General features: G+C 33.2%; 1 protein-coding gene across 1 annotated transcript in view; it reads left to right on the forward strand.

Moving 5' to 3' along the window:
* The window catches only part of LOC126887189 (farnesyl pyrophosphate synthase-like), a 57,279-nt gene that overhangs the window by 16,302 nt on the left and 17,300 nt on the right, over window positions 1-23,677 (forward strand). The window contains exons 2-3 of the mRNA XM_050654580.1: window positions 13,872-14,172; window positions 22,660-23,070. Coding sequence (XP_050510537.1) covers window positions 13,872-14,172; window positions 22,660-23,070 — 712 coding nt within the window. The remainder of the gene's footprint in view (window positions 1-13,871; window positions 14,173-22,659; window positions 23,071-23,677) is intronic.

Genomic DNA, 23,677 nt, shown 5'->3' on the forward strand with positions numbered 1-23,677 from the left:
AGGAAAAAATATTGTCTTAAGAGCGATAGCCTAGTGACCTAGTGGGTAGACCTCGGATCTCGGATTCGTAAAGCAGAGGTTTCGATTTCAAATCCGGGGTGTGGATCTCCGATTTTTTTATTTATTGTTACTGCATTCATGTCTGTAGACAATGTTTCAATCTATTATGAGCACAATAAAAAAATACAGTAATAAAATAATAAATAAATATTTCAAAAAAAAAACAAGAAAAAAATACAATCACTGGAAGCGAAACTGAACAATACGGAAGAAATATAACCACTGGATTCGGAACTGGATATGGAACTGGATAATATTAGAAAACTGATATTATAATATGTAAGCAGTACGAGCCTAGTAGGCCCATGGCTTGATGTACTATTCTTTTCCACTCCCTTTTGTCAGTCGCTTTTGTTTCCCAGTTCCTTAAGTTAATTCTTCTCATATCTTCTCTAACTCCATTACTCCATCGTGACCTCGGTCCTCCTCTTCGTCTTTTCCCTGCCAATGCACTAGATAGTACCATTCTGGGAATTCTAGATGGAATCATCCTCTGCACATGGTCCAACCATCTAAGTCTTTGCGCCTTAATTACTGCTAGTATGTTAGGATCTTGATAGAGCTCAGTTAGTTCCTTATTTGTTCTTCTTACCCATTGTCCATTTAAGTTTTTCCCACCGAAGATTTTGCGCAGTATTTTCCTCTCCCAAACTAATAACAACTCTTGATGTTTTTTTGTTGTGACCCATGTTTCAGAAGCATACGTTACTATCGGCCTTATTACGGTCTTGTAAGTTCTTAGTTTTGCTCTTCGTGATATATGTTTACTTCTTAACAACCCATTAAAAGCAAATATAGCGCGGTTGACCGACATAATTCTCTTTTGTATTTCTTCTTCACAGTTAGGATCTCTTGTGAAAACAGTTCCTAAGTACTCAAATCTCTAAACTTCTTCGAATTTATACTGTGTTCCCTTCGCTGTTGTCATTGTTATGTATTGCCCCCGAACGAATTGCTTATTTGTTCATTCCATATACTTTGTTTTTGCTTCATTTATATACAATCCTTTGGTTGCTGCCCTCTCCTCGAGTCTCATGACTGTTTCTATAAGTTCTATTTTGCTCCTAGCCAAGATTACCAAATAGTCTGCGAATGCCAAGCACTGATGTTTTTTGTGGTAGATCAGACCTGTTCTATTAATGTTTGCTTCCTGTATAAACTTTTCTAGTAATATGCTAAACATTATAGACCAGTGGTTCCCAACCTTTTGTGTCTGGCGACCCACCTTCTGATGTTTTTTCATATTCGCGACCCGTCCCTCATCCATGATTATATATATGTACGTTATTCAGCTACTGTAAGATCTACGCCACGACCCACCTGAAATCCGCCCGCGACCCACCGGTTGGGAAACGCTGTTATAGACGATAATGGATCACCCTGCCGCAGTCATTGTTTGACCTCAAAGCTTTCTGTTATAGTATTGTTTATCTTGACTTTATCATACTGATATATCATACTGATATTGTTTAAAAACACTAATAATATTGATATAAAATATTAATCAATTTTATTTATTGTTATAAGAATCAAAGGTAAATATGATTAGCCGAATGAAGCCTTAGGTTTCGCAGTCAATATCCCAACCACACACATATGTTGCAATCTATTTCAATACGGTTTATAGTACAAACTTTACACTTAGTATTAAAATAGTGGGATATATTTTTTTAGTTGAGGACACTTGGTCACATTGCATTGTTTCAGGATAAGGTGAAATATCTTCAATAAATGGAAAAAAAGCATGTATGTTATATATTATAATACTTTCTATACTCTTAATATGTAGTCTCGTATAAATTTGTAGTGACATGATTTTAAGTATAAGAACAAGAAGCTTGCAACAATTTTCAGAGAAAATAGAAAACTAAAACTATTTTAAAATGATTATTCGAAATAAAACATATGATCATATTCACTGTATTTGCCATCTAGTGGAATAACTCTAAAATTAAGTCAGTAAAAAAGGTACATTAAGTTTAATTAAATTAAGTAAATCATCTTGTATACTAAAATTAAGGTTGGAAAATTGTCGTTTCAAAATGAAAATCGACAGGGGCAACAGTACCTATACTAAAATACACTCTGTATAGATAATTATGTCAATGTTAATAATACTGGATAGAGAATTGAATATCCTTTCAAATGAGCTAGCACACTAGCTCAGAACTACAAGTGACTGAAACAACGAAACAATAATAATTCTTACTGTGTTATACAGAAAAAGGCAGTAGAAACGATTAATCTCATATTTATCGACAACACTGTATGGTCCTCACTTGATGAGCTGTAAGGAAATATACACGTAAAGTTGTCCTCACTTTGTGCGCATAACGAAAAAGTATATACAGTCTCACTTTAATAGCTGCGTATAATGGCCTCACTTGGGTGGCAATATACTTGAACAATACGGGGCACATATACGTAATCTTTTTTGTGTATACTCGTCATTTTTTAATTGCTATTTACTTGTCAAGGTCACTATGAAGAGTTGAAACGATTATGTCTACGTTTTCTACCGGTCCTCACTAAGTGCGCGTAATGTCAGGACCTCACTTTGATATCTGTGCTATATATATATATATATATATATATATATATATATATATATATATATATATATATATATATAAGTATATATGTAGGTTAGCAAAATAATTATATGTATTTAGTTGACATGACATGTAGGTACAAAATATTGTTAAAATAATTTTTATATGTAAGTGAATAATTATAATCAACTATTCTAAATGCAAAATAAGCCACAATTTAACTAAAAAATTATTTTATTAACCTTTCGACGTCCAAATCGGATGTCATTGTCAAAATACAAAAATTAGTCAGATTAAATAAATTATTAGAAAAAATTTTTTACTAAGCAACAATATTTTTGTTTAATTTAATAATATTTTGTATTTTGACAACGATATCCGGTTTAGACGTCGAAACGTTAATAAAATCAATTTTTTAGTTAAATTGTGGCTTAGTTCTCATTTAGAATAGTTGATTACAAAAATTCCACAAGGATAATAGCTTCAGAACAAGTTAATTATTATTGTGAAAGCTCTTTAGTCCTGTCGCCAGGGGGGGTACAACGGCCTCGTTAATTCAGATGGACTTACCCAAATTTTTTTTATGTATTTTGACCCGTAGAACACGAATTTTTTGGGTAACAGTTGATCCGGATGTCGATAAGATTGTTATAGACCAAGAACTTGAGGAATCAAATAACAGCGATTTTTGGCAAAACAAAACAATATTTTGTATTTTTTGGGTCATTTTAGGCAAAAAATATTTCTACAAGTTTTTTAGTAGGATGCACAGTTTTCGAGATAAACGCGGTTGAACTTTCAAAAAATCGAAAAACTGCAATTTTTAAACCCGAATAACTTTTGATTAAAAAATAAAATAGCAATTCTGCTTAGCGCCTTTGAAAGTTCAAGTCAAATTATGTCGGTTTTGATTATTTGCATTGCTAAAAATTTATTGTGTTATTGCTAAACAAAGCTACAAACAACTAGTGCGTGAGTGATGTTTCTATGATTTCTCATTTAAAATCGAACGAGTAGGTAGAATAGGTACTAGTGCAATCAAGACTATTTCTACGTTACATGCGTTAAAACGCATGTAAAAGCACGGGAAACCCTACGTGTTTATAGCTTTGTTAAACAATAAAAAAATAAATTTTTACCAATGCAAATAATCAAAACCGATATAATTTGACTTAAACTTTCAAATGCGGTAAGCAGACTTGCTATTTTATTTTTTAATCAAAAGTTATTCGGGTTCAAAAATTGCAATTTTTCGATTTTTTTAAAGTTCAACCGCGTTTATCTCGAAAACTGTGCATCCTACGAAAAAACTTGTAGAAATATTTTTTACTTAAAATGGCCCAAAAAATACAAAATATTGTTTTGTTTTGCCAAAAATCGCTGTTATTTGATTCCTCAAGTTCTTGGTCTATAACAATCTTATCGACATCCGGATCAACTGTTACCCAAAAAATTCGTGTTCTACGGGTCAAAATACATAAAAAAAACTTGAGTAAGTCCATCTGAATTAACGAGGCCGTTGTACCCCCCCTGGCGACAGGACTACTTGGTCTTCCTTTTATTTTAATCTTAGACGGTGATACTATTTCATTTATAACTAAAAAATATATATTAATTTAGTCTCTTATCTTTTTTGTACTGTTTTAAAATGTTCTTAAACTCGTTAAAAGAACTAAATAATTGTCCACACTCCATAGTTAATTTAAAAACAAACACTAAACAAATAAAAAATAAGAAATCACTGACACTCTAACTTTTTTATTTGCGTACACGTTAACGTATACCTAGACACAACCTTATATTTAGGTATATTCTTCTTCTCCTTGTTTAGTTTATTGGCCTCCACCTACTTGGGTATTTGGCCAGCTCATCGTCGTGGAATAAGTCAAAAATATTTATATTCTAATGACATTTATCGTATGTCATTGTAATAATATATACCAGTTTGTTAAAATTGGAGTTTTATACTGTTTTTGAAGGAAAGGAACGAAGGTTTACTATTGAAAATAAAACCATTTTGTAAAAGAAAAATTTTCTATGAATAGTTCAAACGATCAAAAACACTTGTAACGTCACATAAATGTATTTTCTACTGATGTTTATAACGTCTAATTTAAAATTCTGTTTACTTTATTGGAAAAATGTAAATGTACAACTCAGTGACGTCACGACGCGTTTTGGACCACGTGTTTTAATTTGAATTTTTAATCGTCTTTAGGGGCCAAACGAAAGACAAACAAAACTTTTTTATCTTTGATACATGTTTTAAATTATGTTCTGTTGTGATTTATAACATTTTTTTCGAATTTAAAAATTTATGCAAGTTCCCTTTTCCAAAATGTATATTTGTTTATAATTTTGTTTTCTTAGTTATTATTGTCATCTGCATATCTTATGTTGTTAATAATAGATCTTACGTTAATTACTATTCCTTCACTTTGAGATAGAAATAATTCTTCAAAAATGGCTTTACTAAAACATTAAGTACTAATGGAGACATAATATATCCCTATCTAACTCCCCTCCTCATTTCAATTTCTGGACTGAGTTCCTTATCTATTACAATTTGTGCTCTTTGATTTCAGTAAAGGTGTGTTATTATTCGTAAGTCCCTTTTGTCTATGTTTTTTATCTTTAGAATTTGGACTAATTTTTCATGTCTAACTTTGTCAAATTCTTTTTCAAAATCAACGTAACAAACATATACCACGTTCATATCCATGCATCTTTAAGCTAACACATTAAAAGCAAATAACGCCTCTCTGGTTCCTAGTCCGTTTCTGAAACCAAACTCACTATTATCTATTCCTTCTTCCTTTTTCTATTTATACGACCATGTATTCTTCTTCTTCTTCAAGTGCCCTGTCCGTTGCGAACGTTGGCTATTAACATGGCAATTCTGATTAAGCTTGCGGCACTTCTGAGTAGTTCGACTGATGTGAGCCCGAACCACTTCCGCAGATTTTGGAGCCACGACTCTCTTCTCCTGCCTGGCCGTCGCTTACTGTCTATTTTCTCCTGGACAATTAATTGCAGTAGACGGTACTTAGCGTTCTCAATATGTCGCCTAGATAGTCAAGTTTTTTTTGTTTAATTGTGCTCACGATTTCTTTCTCTTTTCCGATTCTGTGGATTACCTCTATGTTGATGACATGTTTGGTCCAGGATATACGAAGAATGCGTCGGTACACCAACATTTCGAATGCTCTTAGTTTTTTCGTGAGCGTCTCTGTCAGCGTCCAGACCTCCACACCATATAGTAAGATCGGAAAAATGTAACATTTAACTAGACGTAGTTTTAAGGGAAGAGATAAATACTTGCTTATGAGGAGCTTTTCTATGTTGTTGAATTCTGCTCTAGCTCGTTCTATTCTCGCCTTAATTTCTGTGTCCTGTTCCCATTTTGCATTTACGTTGGTGCCAAGGTATACATAAGATTCTACATGGTCAATTAATTAGTATGTTGTTTATCCGTAACTGTCGAGCAGGTTGTTGCTTTTTACTTATCAGCATCCATTTTGACTTCTTGAAGTTGAGGCTCAGGCCGTATTCATCACTAACTGAATTAACCCTTTTTATTGCCTGTTGTAATTCATCTATACTACTGGCAAGGATCATTGTGTCGTCGGTATATCTTATATTGTTGGTTAACTTATTGTTTATTTTTATAAAATCCTTTGCATTTTCCATATATTTTTTAAATATTTCCTTGGAATAAATATTGAATAGGAGTGGAGATAAGATACACCCCTGCCGGACACCTCTATTGATCTCCACACTTTCGTTGCCAATTCTTGCTCTTGCTGTTTGACCCCAGTATAAGGTTCCAGAAACCAAAAATTGTAAATCTATCGTAACATATTTTTGTCCATCGTGTAGACATAAAAATATCGCTTCATATGCCAAGCGAATGTAAGGAATTTCTTTCTGCCCCAAAAAAAACGTTAGAATTTGAAGTTTATCTGTCTTGTTAAAGAAAGACGTTATTATATTTTACGGTAATAGGTATCTATATTCGATTTCCTGTGTTCAGTTTGTGATGTAAAAAAGAGTTACAATGTAGCTAATAATCGTTTTAACTCCACGAATTCTGGGAGTTAGATACACGTACGTGCTAATATCAATATCAGAAAGCACGGGTGTTAATTGTGGTCTCAGCGATACCTTTCTTCAAAATGTTAGAGCTAAGTAAGGTTTCCTGACATGGCTAAATGACCCTATTGGTTAAAGAGTATAATTCCCTACCAAAGAGGTTGAATTTAGAATGTGTTTTAATTTTCCCTATTGGTTAATAAATAAATGTAGGAAGCTTAGATATTCTTATATTGGTCAAAAAAGAGAATTAGGTGACAGAAAGGAGAGGAACAGAGCTTAGGACGGAAAGTCAAAGTTATGAGGAAAAGAAGTTAAGTTTGATCAGACATGCAGTGAAGTCCAGTTTTTTTGGTCTGTGCCGAAGTTAGGCTCAGATGGAATCTTGAGTAGATTCTGTGGTGAAAGTAGCAAGAGCGATGTGTGTAGTAAATACCATACCGATATTCTTGTGTTGTTGTTCCGGTAAAATAAATGGAACAGTTTATCTAGTAGTGGCGTGGAGTATGCCTTTTACAACAATAACTTAATTCAGCCTTCGCGGGACGTGTTTCCCGACCTTTTAACTAAAGATCAATTGTTTAAACAAATTTTTTTTAATCATTAAATTGATGAAATGCTTAATTGATAATCAAAATAAGCAGTTACTTTTTCAAAAATAAAACAAGACTATGGAATTCTATCTTTCGTATAAAAACAATTGGCACAAACGGCACAAGATGATAGAGAGAGGAAACTCATACGGGAAAAATACTTCAAAAATCTCTTTGCAGACGAGAGGCCTGAGATAGAAGTCGTTCAGGAAAAAGTAATAGATATTAACAACCTATCTGATCCCGAGATCACAATTGAAGAAATTACTAGGGCAATAAATCAGTTGCACCTGATCAAATTCCTGTTGAGTTACTCAGATTGTTAGATGAAGAGGGAATTACGATACTCCAAAGATTTTTCAACCAAATCTATGTCCCTGTCCAATGGCTTGTATCTACCTTCATCCATTTGCCAAAATAACAACGCAACAAAGTGTCAAGACCACCGACTGATAAGTCTGATGAGACATTCTTTAAAAATATTCCTCAAAGTTTTTCACTACAGAATCTCCACAAAATGCGATAAGGTTATTGGTTGCTCACAATTTGGATTTCGAAAAGGCCAGGATACCAGGGAAGCACTAGTTACAACCCAAGTACTAGCTCAGAACTGCTACGATCAAAGGAAAAATGTAATGATGTGCTTTATAGATTATTAAAAAGCCTTTTATCGAGTACAATATCATAAACTCGTACATATACTAAAACGACTCGACATAGATCAAAAAGACATTCGTTGCATAGAAGCACTTTACTGGAATCAAACAGCTGTCGTCAAGGTAAGACAGGGATGCATTCTCTCCCCACTACTGTTCAATTTATATTCAGAAAGTATCGTTCAGGAAGCTCTTGAGGAATGCGAAAGCGGCATTAAAGTAAATGGTACCTGGGTCAATAATATACGATATGCGGATGACTCGGTCTTAATAGCAGACAATATAGAAGATCTCCAAAACCTTCTTAATAAAATTGGAGAGCATAGCGAGAACATGGGACTTAGCATCAACATAAAAATAAGACGAAGTTCCTTATAATCAACCGTCAATTATGTCAACATCAAAATGCAAGACTAGCATATAACAACCAAGATGTAGAGCACGTAAGAAAGTTTAAGTACCTCGGAACCTGGCTATGTGAAGACTGGATGTCGGATATGGAAATTAAATATCGGATACAAAGGGCCAGAAGTGCATTCATGAAATTCAGAAACGTCTTTACGAACTGTAACTTTGACCTAAACCTAAGACTAAGATTTACAAAATGCTATATATGGTCGGTGCTCCTATATGGCATGGAAGGATGGACTTTAAAAATAAACACAATGAATAAGCTAGAGGAATTTGAGATGTGGATCTATCGACGAGTCCTTAAAGCTCCCTGGACCGCAAGAATAACAAATGAAGAAGTCCTGAGTTGGTTCAGAACGACAACTGCTATGCACAATTAAACAGAGAAAAACGGCATGCCTGGGGCACCTAATTAGAAATGAAAGACAGCAGTTTCTGCAAACCTTAATTGAAGCAAAGATTGAAGGAAGAAGGGGAGTGGGCAGGAAGAAAATGTCATGGCTCTGTAATGTCAAACAATGGACAGGACTAAAAAACATAGGAGACCTAATACATACTGCCAGGGATAGAGAGAAATAATGGTCAAACGTGATCGCGAACATCCATTAGTGGATTGCATAAGAAGAAGAAGAAGAATAAAAACAATTTGTGTAATAGTACTTTCGATCAGAAACTGTAAAGTGTTAGTCAAGTGTCGCTCTACCAGAGTTCCAGCCGAGCTACACAAAGCTCCAGCGAACAGTACAACCACAGATCATCAGGTATTTGTAACGAACTGTTTAATTCTTTTTCTTCGAACTTTTGAAAACGTGAAGGACTTATGTGTCTTTTATTTTGAACAATCTATCTCTGATCCTTATTGTCATAAAACATACAGACTAGCTCAGACATCAATGGTAAGTACCGATTTCTATTGAATGGAATGCTGTCGCATGTCGTAATGCAAGCATGCATTTCGTAATTTTTGTATAGGCATATGGCAGTATATTTTGATTTGTTGATGGCGCCCAATAATTAATACTTTTTTACAATACAAAAACTCACTCCCTTAATTCTCTGAGACTGTAGCTTACCGGGGTATTACGAAAAGTTATGTAGCACAAAGTTTATCATGCCTATGACCTAACAATACTATCAGTATATTTTTATGTTTGTCTAATTTGTCGTGCTACAAAAATGGCGCCCAACGTGGCAAGCCATTTTGGAAGCACCAGCGTGGATAACAAAGGCAAAAAAATAATACGTAACTCGACAAATTAAAAAAACCTAAAAATATACTAGGTACTCCGTAAAGTTGCGTAGCACTAAGTATATTTTTATGTTTGTTTAATTTATCAAGTTACGTATTATTATTTTTGCCTGTTATCCACGCTGGTGCTACAATATTAGATATTGTAATAAATGTCGACTGCAACCAGTTCTCCGGGATTTTACCGCTATTATATGTATGTTGTTAAGAAGTACAACTAGATTATCAAGGAGTTGTTTGTCTGATTTACAAATGATCTTTAATATTTCGCAGGGTACATTGTCCGGGCAGATATGAACTCCTAAAATTAATTATGTAGGGAAAGATTCAAGGAAGGCGCAGCATAGGTAGGAGAAAATTGTCCTGGCTGAGAAATTTCAGAGAATGGTTTGGATGCAGCTCAACTGAACTCTTTCGGGCTGTAATTTCAAAAGTAAGAATAGCAATGATGATTGCCAACCTTCGTCGCGGAGATGGCACGTAAAAAGAAGAAGATTTTCCGGATCTGCTGCCTTATTGTTTTTTAGTGCTGCAATGGCATCTTCTATCTCCGATTTAAGGATAGAAGGTCCTGTTTCTCGTTCTCATAGGTGATCATCAGTCCTCTCCAAAGCAAATAGTTTTTCTATGTAGAATTTCCACGTCTCTAAGATCGTTGATGGCTCCGAGATAAGATTCCCATCGCTATATTTTATGTTGTTGGGTGACTTATTGAATTTCTTCTCGACTGTCAGTGATGACCATGTATTATTTTTAAGAATAATTTGAGAATGTGACTTATTAATGATATTGTTCTGTATTCACTTCAATCTATAGCGTTTGTATTTTTAAGGATATCACAAAAGGTGTTGAGTAATAATTGTTTCGGAATGTCCACTGTTTTGTACACTGTGTTAAATAAGTCTACTATAATGTCTAAGGTTTCATCATTTGTGCATTTTAAGGTTTCTACTAGAATTTGGTCTGGACTCACTACTTTGCCATTATTGCTTATTTTACTGCCATTTTAATTTCCTCTTTTAATATTATTAAAACCATATCTCTTCTACTTCTATTTCCATCAGCTCTGTTCTATTGTCTTTGATCAGTTTATTGCTGTAATCTGTCCATCTCTTTAATTTGTCGTTAGTATTCAACACAAGTTTCCCATTGGTATCTTTCATTATTCCCGGTTTTCCCGTTATAAATATTGTTGTGAGTTAATTCTTTAATTTTTTATGGGTGATAAAACTATCATGTCTTTACTGGTGTTCTTCAATTTCTGCGCATTGTTTTTTTAACCATTGTTCTTTCGTCTGCTTAACTCTATATTTTATTTGTTTATCCGGTTTTTTGTACATCTGATTATTTTTGTTTTTATTTTGACGTCTTTCTTTCTCTAAATCTAAAATTTCCTCCGTCATCCATTGCTTCTTTTTGTATCTAATTGGTGTTAAATTTTTTTTTGACTATGATCTATTTCTCTCTTTGAGTCTTTGTTAATAACCACTTTGTATCCGTCTCGGTATTTTGCAGAATTTGTTCTTTAACACTCATTAATTGGTTATTGATTTCATCAGCCTGGCGTTGTCTTATTAGTGGGTTGTAATTTGATTCAATAAAATTGTGTTTTGACTAGGAAAGTTTTGGGGTAGTTCTGATTTCTTTTATTATATATGGATTTTGGGCTGGTGAATCTGAATATTAGGTTGGCGGACAAAATTTCTTGCCAAAACATTGAAAAAATCGCGAAAAAAGCGAAAAATTTCAGCTTTTTTTCGCTTTTTTGCTCAAATCTTGAAAACTATTAACTTTTAGTAAATGTTCTGTTAATAGAAATTAAAGTACCTAAAATTATCTAGAAATATCACTATTTACTTTTTTTAAACCAACCGTTCGGTCTAAAGTACAAGTTGAAAATGGCCAATTTTCAACGGTCTAGGCAAAACCCACTTCTTACATTCCAAAATTTTATTTTTTATTAGAATGCTGTCATTTGATAAATTTCTCCTCGTTTTCTGTACAAACAATAAATGTTAGTTCATAGGTATGGTATGTCTCTTGTGACAGCTTCCATGAGTCCATTCCCTCTTAAGAAGCCGGGAATGTCTCTGCTTTTCCCTTAGAGCCACAGAAGATCAGTCACAGTTTCAGTTAGTGTGAACATTTCCTTCGGATCGGTTATCTTGATTTCTGATAAACCTTGAGGTTTTGTCTTTTTAAAATGAATAAGTTTAACAGCTCCCTGACTTCCATAAACCTCGGGCGCGGGTTTCTTTTTTATCCGAGGAATGGATTGCTTAGGAGCTACTGCATGTTTTGGTGCAATAAAAGAAATGCCACATATGACGTGAAAAGTGTGGTATTCGTCGATTTTATGTACGTTAAAATCAGCGTTATCGTACACCTGCTGTGTAAAGCACGACAGGTCAATTTTCTGCGGATCGCCTGCGAATGCTGACACTTCCAGGCGAACAGTTTCTGTATAGGATGAAAAAAACCCCAAAGAGGAAACTACATCAACCTATTTTATTGAGCCGTACTTTTTGTAGAGAAAACGGCCAACCCTGCAAGGAATGGGGAGAACAACTATCTGGGCCTTACTGCTGCTACAAGACTTTGAACAAGCGCGTTGCTTATCTGGAAATGTCAGCAAACGCAGGCGATCCGCAGAAAATTGACCAGCCGTGCTTTACACAACAAGTGTACGAAAACGCTGATTTTAACCCTTTCTATGCCAGGCCTTAATTTGCATATTGGTCCCTCAATTCCAAAGGTTTTTTCATGTTTAGAGTCCCATTGCCTTATATATACGTCGCATATAAATAAACAAATAAATGGCCAAAACATGTTTTTTAATGAGTTTTTTTTAACCAACTTAAACGTTTTCTTTTCAAAGGTACTCATCAGAGAGCAAAACCAACTTGAAACAATTTAACTAACTTAAAAAAAATAATGTAATGTAAATTAACATTAAAAGTTTTCTTTTGTGTGGTACTCCTCAAAACATGTTACTACGCAAAGGCTGACTCCGCATCTTGCACACATGTATCTCGATTAGCTTCTTTTTTTTTCTGGTCTTTTCTGTGGCTACAAACGCTTCACCTTTTAGTAGCTACCTATAAGCGTTGCCACCAGTGCTACAATATAGCATAATATCTAAAATATGTGAACAGATATATACGGCAATGGGTCCGCATGACCTGTCTTAGGTGCCAACATTTTGAGGCTTTGGGAACAATAATCTAACATTTTCGGACATATTTCTACGGCATTGGGATACCAATGAGTCTAAAATTTTATAAGAAACGCATATTTTCGGCTTTGGTAAATTGAGACCATAACAACTTTAACGTATATACGGCGGCTGGGAATACACACCCACTTTTTCAAAAACATATGTATGCAGCGTTGGGACAGAGAGGGTTAACGTACATAAAATCGACGAATACCACACTTTTTACGTCATGGGTGGCATTTCTTGTATTGCGCCAAAACATGCAATAGCTCCTAACCAATCCATTCCTCGGCTAAAAACTAAACCCGCATCTGAGCTTTATGGAAGTCAGAGAGATGTTCAACTAATACATTTTGAAAGGACAAATCCTCAAGGTTTATCAGAAATCAAGATCCGAAGGGAATGTTCACACCAACTGAAACTGTGACTCCATCTGTGCCTGATCTTCTGTGGCTCTAAGGGAAAAGCAGAGACATTCTCGGTATTTTAGGATGGAATGGATTCATGGAAGCTGTGAGAAGAGACATACCATATTCATTATGAACTAACATTTATTATTTGTGCAGAAAACTAGGAGACATTTATCAAATGACAGCATTCTAATAAAAACTAAAGTTTTGGGATGCAAACAGTGGATTTAGCCGAGATTGTTAAAAATTGACAATTTTCAACTTGCACTTTAGACCGAACGGTTCGTCTGAAAAAAAGAAGTAAATAGTGATATTTGTAGATAATTTTAAGTACTTTAATTTCTGTTGACAGAACCTTTACTAAAAGTTAATAATTTTCGAGATTTGAGCAAAAAAGCGGAAAAAAGCTGAAATTTATTGATTTTCCCGCAATTTTTTCAATGCTGCGGCAAGAAATTTTGTCCGCAAACCTCATATTCGGATATAGCAGCCCAAAATCCATATATAATGAAAGAAATCAGAACTACCCCAAAACTTTCCCACTAGGGAGCTCGTAGAGTACAAATTGACTGAATCAATTTACTTGTATCGATTTGTTGTTCTTAGCATTATAACCAGTAATATTTTTTAGGTTACCGTACAGCAACAGGCGGACAGAACTCGACTGGTCTGTCGAGGAAAATGCCCTCCAGGCTGTTCTTCCACAAATTAAGGAAGATATTTTAGATGATCAGCTAGAAGACTACATTAACGTACCCCATATTAGGCAAAGATATTCGAACTTATTGGATAAGACAACCTTTGACTTACCCTATCGATATCGTTCGGGTGCTCTTGCCACGGTACACTCTTATTTGCAACTTGAAAAATTTGGAAATGTAACACCAGAACAGTTAAAGCTTTCGTGCATATTGGGGTGGTGCTACAGATTGGTAAAGTATTTTCTTTAAAGCATTTATTATAAACGGAGTTCGGATTTAAAAGCATAAAAAGCATAACGATTTTATAAAAAATCCTTTTAATATACAAAAAATGCATGAAATTAAGCATACACAGTATGGTTCAAATGAAAGGAATAAAGGGCCTAGCCTGGTAAGATGATGAAAAGTGCCCCCAACTCGATTCGAATTCCACATAGGTCACCGTTTAGCATATATAGTGAAACTAACTTTCTGAAATTTTTAGCTCCCTAGGTGGTCATGTAACCCACCTAGAGCCTAATTAGGCTTTTTAAGTTTTTATTTTTTATCTCAGCCGCATCGAGAACTAGCGAAAAACTTTAAATAAAAAAGTTGTAAGCTTTAAAAAGTTCTGTCCGAAAATTTTTTTTAATTTTTGGCGGGAAATTTCAATTTTAGAACGATTTTAAAATTTTAAATGAGTATAAAAAGATAACTCAGACATTCGTTTTCACGAAAAAAATATATAAGGTGTATTTTTGCATAATATTTCACCCTGAATTTTTTCAAATTTTTAAAATTGGTGAAACGTGCCTTTAAAAATAAAAAACCGCATTTTTTCGGTTTTTTTTTCGTTTTTTGATACAATGTTATACATATTTTTCAAAAAAGGTAATACCGTCACTAGCCTAGATAAAAAACTGAAAAATAATTGGGGTTTGCTTAATAAAAATTTTTTGTAATCCCATCCATTTTCAATTTACAGAGTGTTGAAGAAAACAAAATTTTACACATTTTTTACGATTTTGCCAAAACTACTGACAATATTGTAATAAAATTTGGCGAGGCCGTTGTTGTGCAGTTTTTGACATACAATTAAGAATTTTATATTTATCATTGGCGCGTATACGTGTAATAGTCTAAACTTTTTAAAGAAAAAAGATAGTACGCCACTGACATATTTCAAATTAACAATCCTTTTTGAATTCCTCGTTTAATTTGTGACAAAAAATCTATCTTCCTATTTTTTTATACGACGCGCCATTTTTATTCAAAAAATAAAACATCTTAACCCTTACAAAGTATTCGAACTTCTATTAGTAGTTTCTACATCTACATACGTAAACTCGTACGTCCATTATAAAAACTAATTCGAATACTTTGGAAGCGTTAAGATATTTTATTTTTTGCAGCAAAACGGCGCCTCGTGTGAAAAAATGATAAGATAGTTTTTTTTTATCGCAAATTGAATGAGGAATTTAAAAATGATTGTTAATTTGAAATATGTTAGTGGCGTACTATCTTTTTTTCTTTGAAAAGTTCAGACCACTACCCCTAAGCGCGCCAATGATGGATATCAAATTCTTAATTGTATGTCAAAACATGCACAATAACTACCTCTTAAAACCCGCCAAGTTTTATTACAATGTTGCCAGTAGTTTCGGCAAAATCGTAAAAAATGTGTAAAATTTTGTTTTCTTCAACGCCCTGTACCTTGAAAATGAATGGTGTTACAAAATATGTTTATTAAGCAAACCCCAATTCTTTTTAAATTTTTTACCTGCTCCAGTGACGGTGTTACCTTTTTTGAAAAATATTTATAAAATTATATCAAAAAACGAAAAAAAACCGAAAAAATGCGGTTTTTTATTTTTGAAGGAGCGTTTCACCAATTTTAAAAATTTGAAAAAATGCAGGGTGAAATAATATGCAAAAATACACGTTATATATTTTTTTCGTAAAAACTAATGTCTTAGTTATTTTTTTATACTCATTTAAAATTTTAAAATCGTTCTAAAATTTAAACTTCCCGCCAAAAATTTAAAAAAAAAATTTTCGCACAGAACTTTTTAAATCTTACAAATTTTTTATTTAAAGTTTTTCGCTAGTTCTCGTTGCGACTGAGATAACAAATAAAAACATAAAAAGCCTAACTAGGCTCTAGGTGGGCCACATGACCACCTAGGGGGCTAAAAATTTCAGAAAGTTAGTTTCACTATATATGCTAAACGTTGACCTATATGGAATTCGAATCGAGTTGGGGGCACTTTTCATCATCTTACCCGGCTAGGCCCTTTGTTGTTTCGTAAGTCGGTGACAAGGAGACATCCTGAAATAGGCGAATTTTATTTTTAAATTGGGACTTTTGGACATATTAAAATATATCATACAAGTGATGTCATCCATCTGGACGTGATGACTCAATCGATGTTTTTTTTATTCTCTATTAGTAATAAAAACATTAACATAATTTTTTATACAGGGTGTCCAATTTTTTTTTAATTAAATAAATTTACACAAAAAGAATTATGTATGTAATTTATGTAATTCAAAATATATTTTACTGCTGCCAAAAAATGATTATTTGAGAAATAAACATTGCTGTTCGCTTAAAGCTGCCACTTACCTGCCTCTTGGCAGTCTGAACATTTAATTTATCTGAAAATCAATGTTTATTTGTGAAATAAATATTTTTTCTGATTGCTGGACGCAGCAAAATGTATGTTAAATTAAATAAATTACACACATTCTTTTTTTGTGTCAATTAATTTAATTCAAAATTTTTTTGGACACTCTGTGTAAATAATTGTTAGTGTTTATATTACTGAATAGATAATTGAATAACCTTTCAAATTAGCTAGCATACGACCCCTTATTGTCATCTAAACAAATCATCGATTACGTCATCACGTCGAGATGGATGATGTCGTTAGTACGATATATTATGCCAAAAAATCGTATTTAAACTTAAACTTAATCAAACTTAAAAATATAAATTGACCCGTTTCGGGATTTTTCCTTAAAGTCGCCGGTTTACGAAATAATGAACTTATTTCATTTGGCTCTCCCACCTGTATATTCACTAATATAAACATGAATATAATTATGTATTTATACAGGGTGTCTAAAATTTTTTTTGAACTAAATTAATTGATACAAAATGAAAAATGTATGTAATTTACATAATTGAAGATACATTTTACTGCTGTCAAAAACAGAAAAAAATATTTATTTCACACATAAACATTGCTTTTCTCTTAAATTCAATGTTCAAATTGTGGAGAGGTAGGTGGGTGGCAGATTGAAAGTTGAATTTAAGTGAAAAGTTAATTTGTCAGATAGACATTTTCCTTAATCTGTTACTAACCGAATTGGTACTATACGAATCGAACATTACGGGCCACGGGCTGTGGATAGATCATTTGGTCAACTGGTCTACTTGTGTCTCCCTGATCAATAAGTTTTCAACTTAAAAATCTTTTAGTAATATTTTAATATTTTTAAATATTATCAATATTGCTATTAGGATTGAAAACTACTTTATCTTTCAATTGCAATATGACGCTAGTCACCTAGTCCATTCACGTCAGTTGCGGTGTGGGGAATAAACTCTCGGTGTTGGTCACTTAGATTAGAGTATGGAGCAGCTGGCCTACGTTCTCTCCAATGAGACTCCAACAAGATTCGAAAATCGTCGATTCAGAGGGCTGGATTGCGCTCCGTATTCTAAGTGAAAAATAAGATTGTTTTGCCTTCGCATTGCCACTGAATAAAAATGGAATTTTTATTTTATTTTTGAAATGTTATTTGTTTGTAAATAATTATAGAAGACGATAGACGAGTGTTATAACAACATTCTGCTAAAATTTAAAAATTATTTTTACACTTTTTGTCTGCTTCAAAAATTCTGCGATACATTTTTTGAAATTAGTGTATTTATTCTCGTCTTACCAATAAATCTCGTTCAATAACATATACCCCTGGCGGCGAGTGAAAAAATGTGTTATAATTCAGGAATTTTTGAAACCTATCAGGTGTTGTAAAGAACGATGCCAGGAATAACTTCTACTAAAATGCAACCAAAAATTTTAGGTTTTTTATTTATGACGTTTTTCATTTTTTAAATTTGCAATTTTTAAAGATTTTTATGATTAACTATTTAGATGGGAAATAAGCCACAATTAAATTCAAAAAATAATTTTATGAACGTTTCGACGTCCAAATCGGGTGCCGTTGTCAAAATGCAAAATACTACAAAATTAAACAAAAATGTTGTTGCTAAGTATAAAAATTCTTCTAATAATTTATTTAATCTGACTCATTTATGAAGACTTTAAAATGATATCGCCAATATTTATGAGTTGCGTTCCTGGGACGACTATACTAAAAGATAGTTCATTCGATTACATGAAATTAATCCCAACTCAAGAATATCCTCGGTAGAATGCAGTAGGATGTGGTTACCCATACTGAAAGAGGAAGTCAATAGAAAGAAAATACCACGATTAGTAAGTCAATAACATATCGAGTTAGTACATATTTTATATTTTAGTATTACTTATTGCACATCTATGTATTATTAATATTATTTATAATTTAAACACATTAAAGTCAGAATTTGGTATTAGTTTTTGAAAGTAAATTAAATGTAAGTAAAACCAAATACTTACGATGTCGGGATAGTATCACGAGGTTTTTTCCTGGTTTTTCCTCATGATTTACTATGGAATCTCTAACGCGAGAATTTTACTGTCATCGTTGCATTTGGTTGTCTTTTTAAAGACAGATCACATGCTATGATTTTTTTTGTGACGGATATTCTTGAGTTGGGATTGATGTAATCGAATGAAATATATTTTAGTAAAGTCGGCCCAGGAACGCAACTCATAAATATTGGCGATATCATTTTAAAGTCTTCTACTTTAAAATGTATAATATACATACGTCTGAATTGCCAATATAAATGAGTCAGATTTATGAGTCAATATTAATGAGTCAATTAAAATTATTAGAAAAATTTTTAACTTACCAACAACATTTTTTTTAGTTTAGTAATATTTTGTATTTTGACAACGGCACCCGATTTGGACCTCGAAACGTTAATAAAATTATTTTCTCAATTTAATTGTGACTTATTTCCAATCTAAATAGTTAATCATAAAAATGCCACAAGGAAATAGCTTCAGAATAACATAAATTTTTTTAATTTTGCAGCTTAGGATATTTATTTTAGAGAAAAACTTTTAAATAGAAAGTTATAGCAAATTAAGAAACCTACAATCTGAGCTAAGGCAAGTTTAATTTCGTTGATTAATTATTGCAAAATAGCCTGAGAAATGTCCAAAATGGCCGTTTTTGCAGTTGCATTATTTATTGTAAAAATAATTTTTCTATTCTTTTAGCCTTTAAAATGAAGATCTTTCAATTCTAAACATAGAAAAATTGGAAATCTCGATTGATAAACCTGTTACTTAAATATTACCAATTGTTTATCTCGAGAAGTCAAATGTCGAAGGATATAACTTTTGAAAAAAAAATCGTAGAGAGTTAATCCTAGATCCACTCTCCTTCTAAAGACATATTTTCAGATTTTGACGTAAATAAATGCATAAAACATTGTTCAACCTCTTATTTCGGGTTTAAAAACAAGGTGGCATATCTCGTTATAAACATTTAGACCTGAAGCAGCCCCTGTACATCCTATGAGTTTCTAACTCGCATATTATTGTTGCTGAAGGCAAGACGAAGATTTAAAACAAAATAAAAATTTTCTACTACCTACTGAAGCAGATATAACTGTTTTTATTTTCTTAAATCGTCGTGATTTTATTTATAACAATTAAGACATTATTTCTCAGTGGTTGACTAAAGAAAGACTTAGGTATACCTATTATCTTAAAATAATTACCTTACTGGTTCCCTTCGTACACCAATCAGAGTAAACATGTAAATCAAAAATGAATAACCATTTTAAATGTCTAATTAACTAGTTTTGATGGGAAATAAGCAACAATTTTACTAAAAAATAGTACATTGTTTACCGGGTAGGAAAAGCTTAACATTCCTGGACGACTGTGAAGATTGCTAAGTCGAGGCGCAAGCCGAGACTTAGCAACACAGAGTCCAGGAATGTGGCTTTTCCTACGAGGTAAACATACTATTTTTCCGCAAATCGTTTAAAATTCGACAGATATTGATTGATTAAAAAAAAACGCGATAATTTTATTCCCAAATAAATGGTGCTTTGAAATTCCTAATAAAATTACTTGGGTTACTATGGAAACGTATTGAGGTTGAATTGTCAAACTTGACGCTTATAAATTTAATTGCTGGTGTTCTCGAAAGTAAAATGATATATTTCTATCATTTATGTAGAACACTAACAACTGTACGGAAATATCATTTCCTTACAGTAAGGAAATGACATTTCCTTACAGTAAGGAAGTCCTGACTTTTTCTTCAAGAAATTTTGACAGGAATGTCAAAATTTCCTTGCGATTTGCGGAAAAATGATTTTATTAACGTTTCGACGTCCAAATTGGATGCCGCTGTCAAAATACAAAAAATATTAATATGTTTTTTATTTTGAAAACGTCATCCAATTTGGACGTCGAAACGTTAATAAAATCATTTTTTAGTAAAATTGTGGCTTATTTTCTCATCAAAACTAGTTAATTAGAAATTGAAAATGGTTATTAATTTTTTATTTACATGTTTTGTTTACTCTGGTTGGAGTACGAAGGGAACCATTCTCGTTGGAACCTTACCGCGCTGAGCAGATGGGACGTGAATTATAAATTGTAAAATTCCTTCATCTTCTTTAGTCTCAGCACCCGTTATCGCTTGCAAATTTTAGAAGCCTCGGAGGTGTAACCAGAGAAGGTTCCCATTGTTTTCAATCTGGTGGGATGTAGAGTAATATTTTTGATGTTATTTTATATGCTATTAGATTGAAAACTTAGTCTTTTGCTAGCAGTTGCCGCTAGAGCATCCCTGCCATTTTGTTTGTTGCAATCCGTAACTGCACGCCGGGGTTTGTCCTGGTTGGGTCAGAGAGAGAAGCATATGTGCCTCCTGATGAGAGACTAATAAGTTTCGAAACCGGTAGAGGTGCTTGCTGCACTCTCTGATTGAACTAGAATATGATGCGGCTGTAGTTTCGTGTTGCAACGAAATTGAAAATGGTTATTTATTTTTGATTCCTGCTTTTATTATTTACCATAAACATTAGGCGCCGTTCACATGATAAGCGCTTAACGCGCGTTATCAAAATGGGCGTTAAGCGCTTGTCATGTTAACGGAGTATTATGATTAGAAATCCGGTAATAACTTTTAATATATTGTTGTAATCTGCTTCTTATTAATTTTATATTGATTATTATTTATTTACTTAATCATTTAATTGTCGCAAATCATATATCAAAATTGAATAAAAAATCTCAGGGTGCCTTTTAATATATAAAAAAAAACCAAATTATCTTACGTTATATTTATCTTCTCTCGTGGGTTCAGTATCTCTGAGTTGATCCTAATCGGGATAAAATAGGGAAAAGAAATAAAGCAAACTATTAAAATAAAAATACAGAATTGTTTTTTATTTATCAAATTAATACTCTGAAAACTATCGAATCTAAAAAGCCTGTGGACACAGATGTCCGAATGAAATTTATACCACTTAAAATTATTATCTTTACAAAAAAAAATTTATCGGTTTGTTCCCGATGACTTTGGTAAAACAAATTAAACCAAACAAATTTATGTCTTCGCAAGGTTACCTATATTTACTATTTATAATTTGAAATATTGGAACTTTAATTCATATGCTTTTTACTCAAAAATCTATTTCCCGAACATAAAAATCTCTTTCACATAAATTGACTGACCTTTTGTTTCCCTCACTCGGATGTCTTCTCGTGACCCCAAACAGCTCTCCCTCGTTGATTATGTTAAAGGCTACTCATCAAAGCCTCTCTCCGTTGTCCAGCTTCAAAACTGTCAGCTTACCAGCACTAATTCTCCAACAAACCGTGTTTCTTTGACACGTTCTCGATTCAAACAAAACTCCAAAAATTCTCTGCTCTCCTTCTCACAATACTACAGAATCAAAGTCTCGATTTGATCTGTCGCTCGTTCCACTTTTCAACACTATTCTCCACTATCAACCAGCCACTGATATATGCTAACTATCTCGGCACTTAACACGTCGAAAAACCGCTTCTTCTCGCTGCCAACCACATAATGAATAATTTTTCAACCTCTCTCAATCATCCAATCCATCTTTTCCCCTTCCACATTCCAAGAATCGAAACATTGACTTTTCCATTTGACAAACAACAGTCACCCTCAAATTTGTTCCGACAATCCTAATTACTTTCGGAGAAACTCTCCCACATATACTCGTATTGAAATGAAGATATTAAAATTCCAACTTTCTTTTCAATTATCAATTTCAAGAAGCTGATAATCACCTATACAGTAAACAATTTTTTTCCATTTTAAATCTAAATACATAGTTCTTTTCACTTTAATTATTCACAAAAGTCTTTAATGGTTCCGCGGAACGCTCGTTAAAAGAGAAATCTATTTAAATCCTAACTAAATTCTAATAAATTTTAAAACAGCTCAATATACAGGGTGTATCAAATTTATGTGCCCGCGTTATAAAAAAAATTTAATTTAATTTTCATTTTGCTTTTGATCGATAAATTGAAAACACAATAATACATTTTTTTATTTTAGCAAGTATCTTCCATGGTCATTTACGATGATATTTTGGATGATTCCAAGGTTAGATACAATGAACAGACATGGCATGAGCAAGTAGGAACTAAAGAAGCTATATTAGATACACTCTTTTTACAATCGAGTGCCTCCTACCTTTTACTCCGATATTTGAAATCACATCCGAATTTTATAAAGATGTTCAAAATGTTGAATAAGTGCTATGCAACTTGTGCAGTAGGACAGACGCTAGAAATTCAAAGTTACGACTTAGAAGACTTTCATGCTAATGAATTCCTCATTAAGTGCTTTCCCTGTACATTATATCCAGTTAGAACAGCAATGTATCTAGCCAATATTGTAGATCCAAAACTGCATTTTAATGTAGAAGAGTTTTGTTGGGATTTGGCAAGATTTATTAAAGTGGAGGTAAATATCTTTCTTTAATCTAAAACATTTATTAGTACGTATATTACATCCGAAACATTACCAATCACAAAAATGGTAGTGAACAAGATTCGAGTAACTCAGAGGGCTATGGAGCGCCATATCATGTTGGATGTCTCCCTGAGATACCGAATCCCAAACGAAGAAATACGTCGTTGGTCGAGGCATTGAAGCACAAAAAAAGGCCTTACTGTCGATTTTTGGCGCAGTAAGACGGATTTTAATGCAGTTTAGTGCGTTGGATTCGTGAGAATGTCAGGAAATTTTGTGAACTAATGTAATGAATAAGAAATCTGAAATTGCATTTGTGCATAAAATTCAAAAGTGCATTTTGAAATAGGCAATTATTATAAATTTGCAACTCGGTAAATTTTCTAACTCGGGGGTTTTTGGGGTCGTTGAAAACGAATATGAGGTCGGCGAGAGTGTGCAAACTACCTGGTGCCTGCAGTGGGTGTAATAAACGTCTTCCTCTGGAGTATTGTGGTAATTTATCATATAATTGGCTTAAACTCATTACTCGGGGATTTTTTGGGTCGCTGAAAATGAATATGAGGTCGGCGAGAGTGTGCAAACTACCGGGTGCCTG

Source organism: Diabrotica virgifera, chromosome 6, assembly GCF_917563875.1.
Source record: "Diabrotica virgifera virgifera chromosome 6, PGI_DIABVI_V3a".
NCBI classification, from domain to species: Eukaryota; Metazoa; Arthropoda; class Insecta; order Coleoptera; family Chrysomelidae; genus Diabrotica; species Diabrotica virgifera.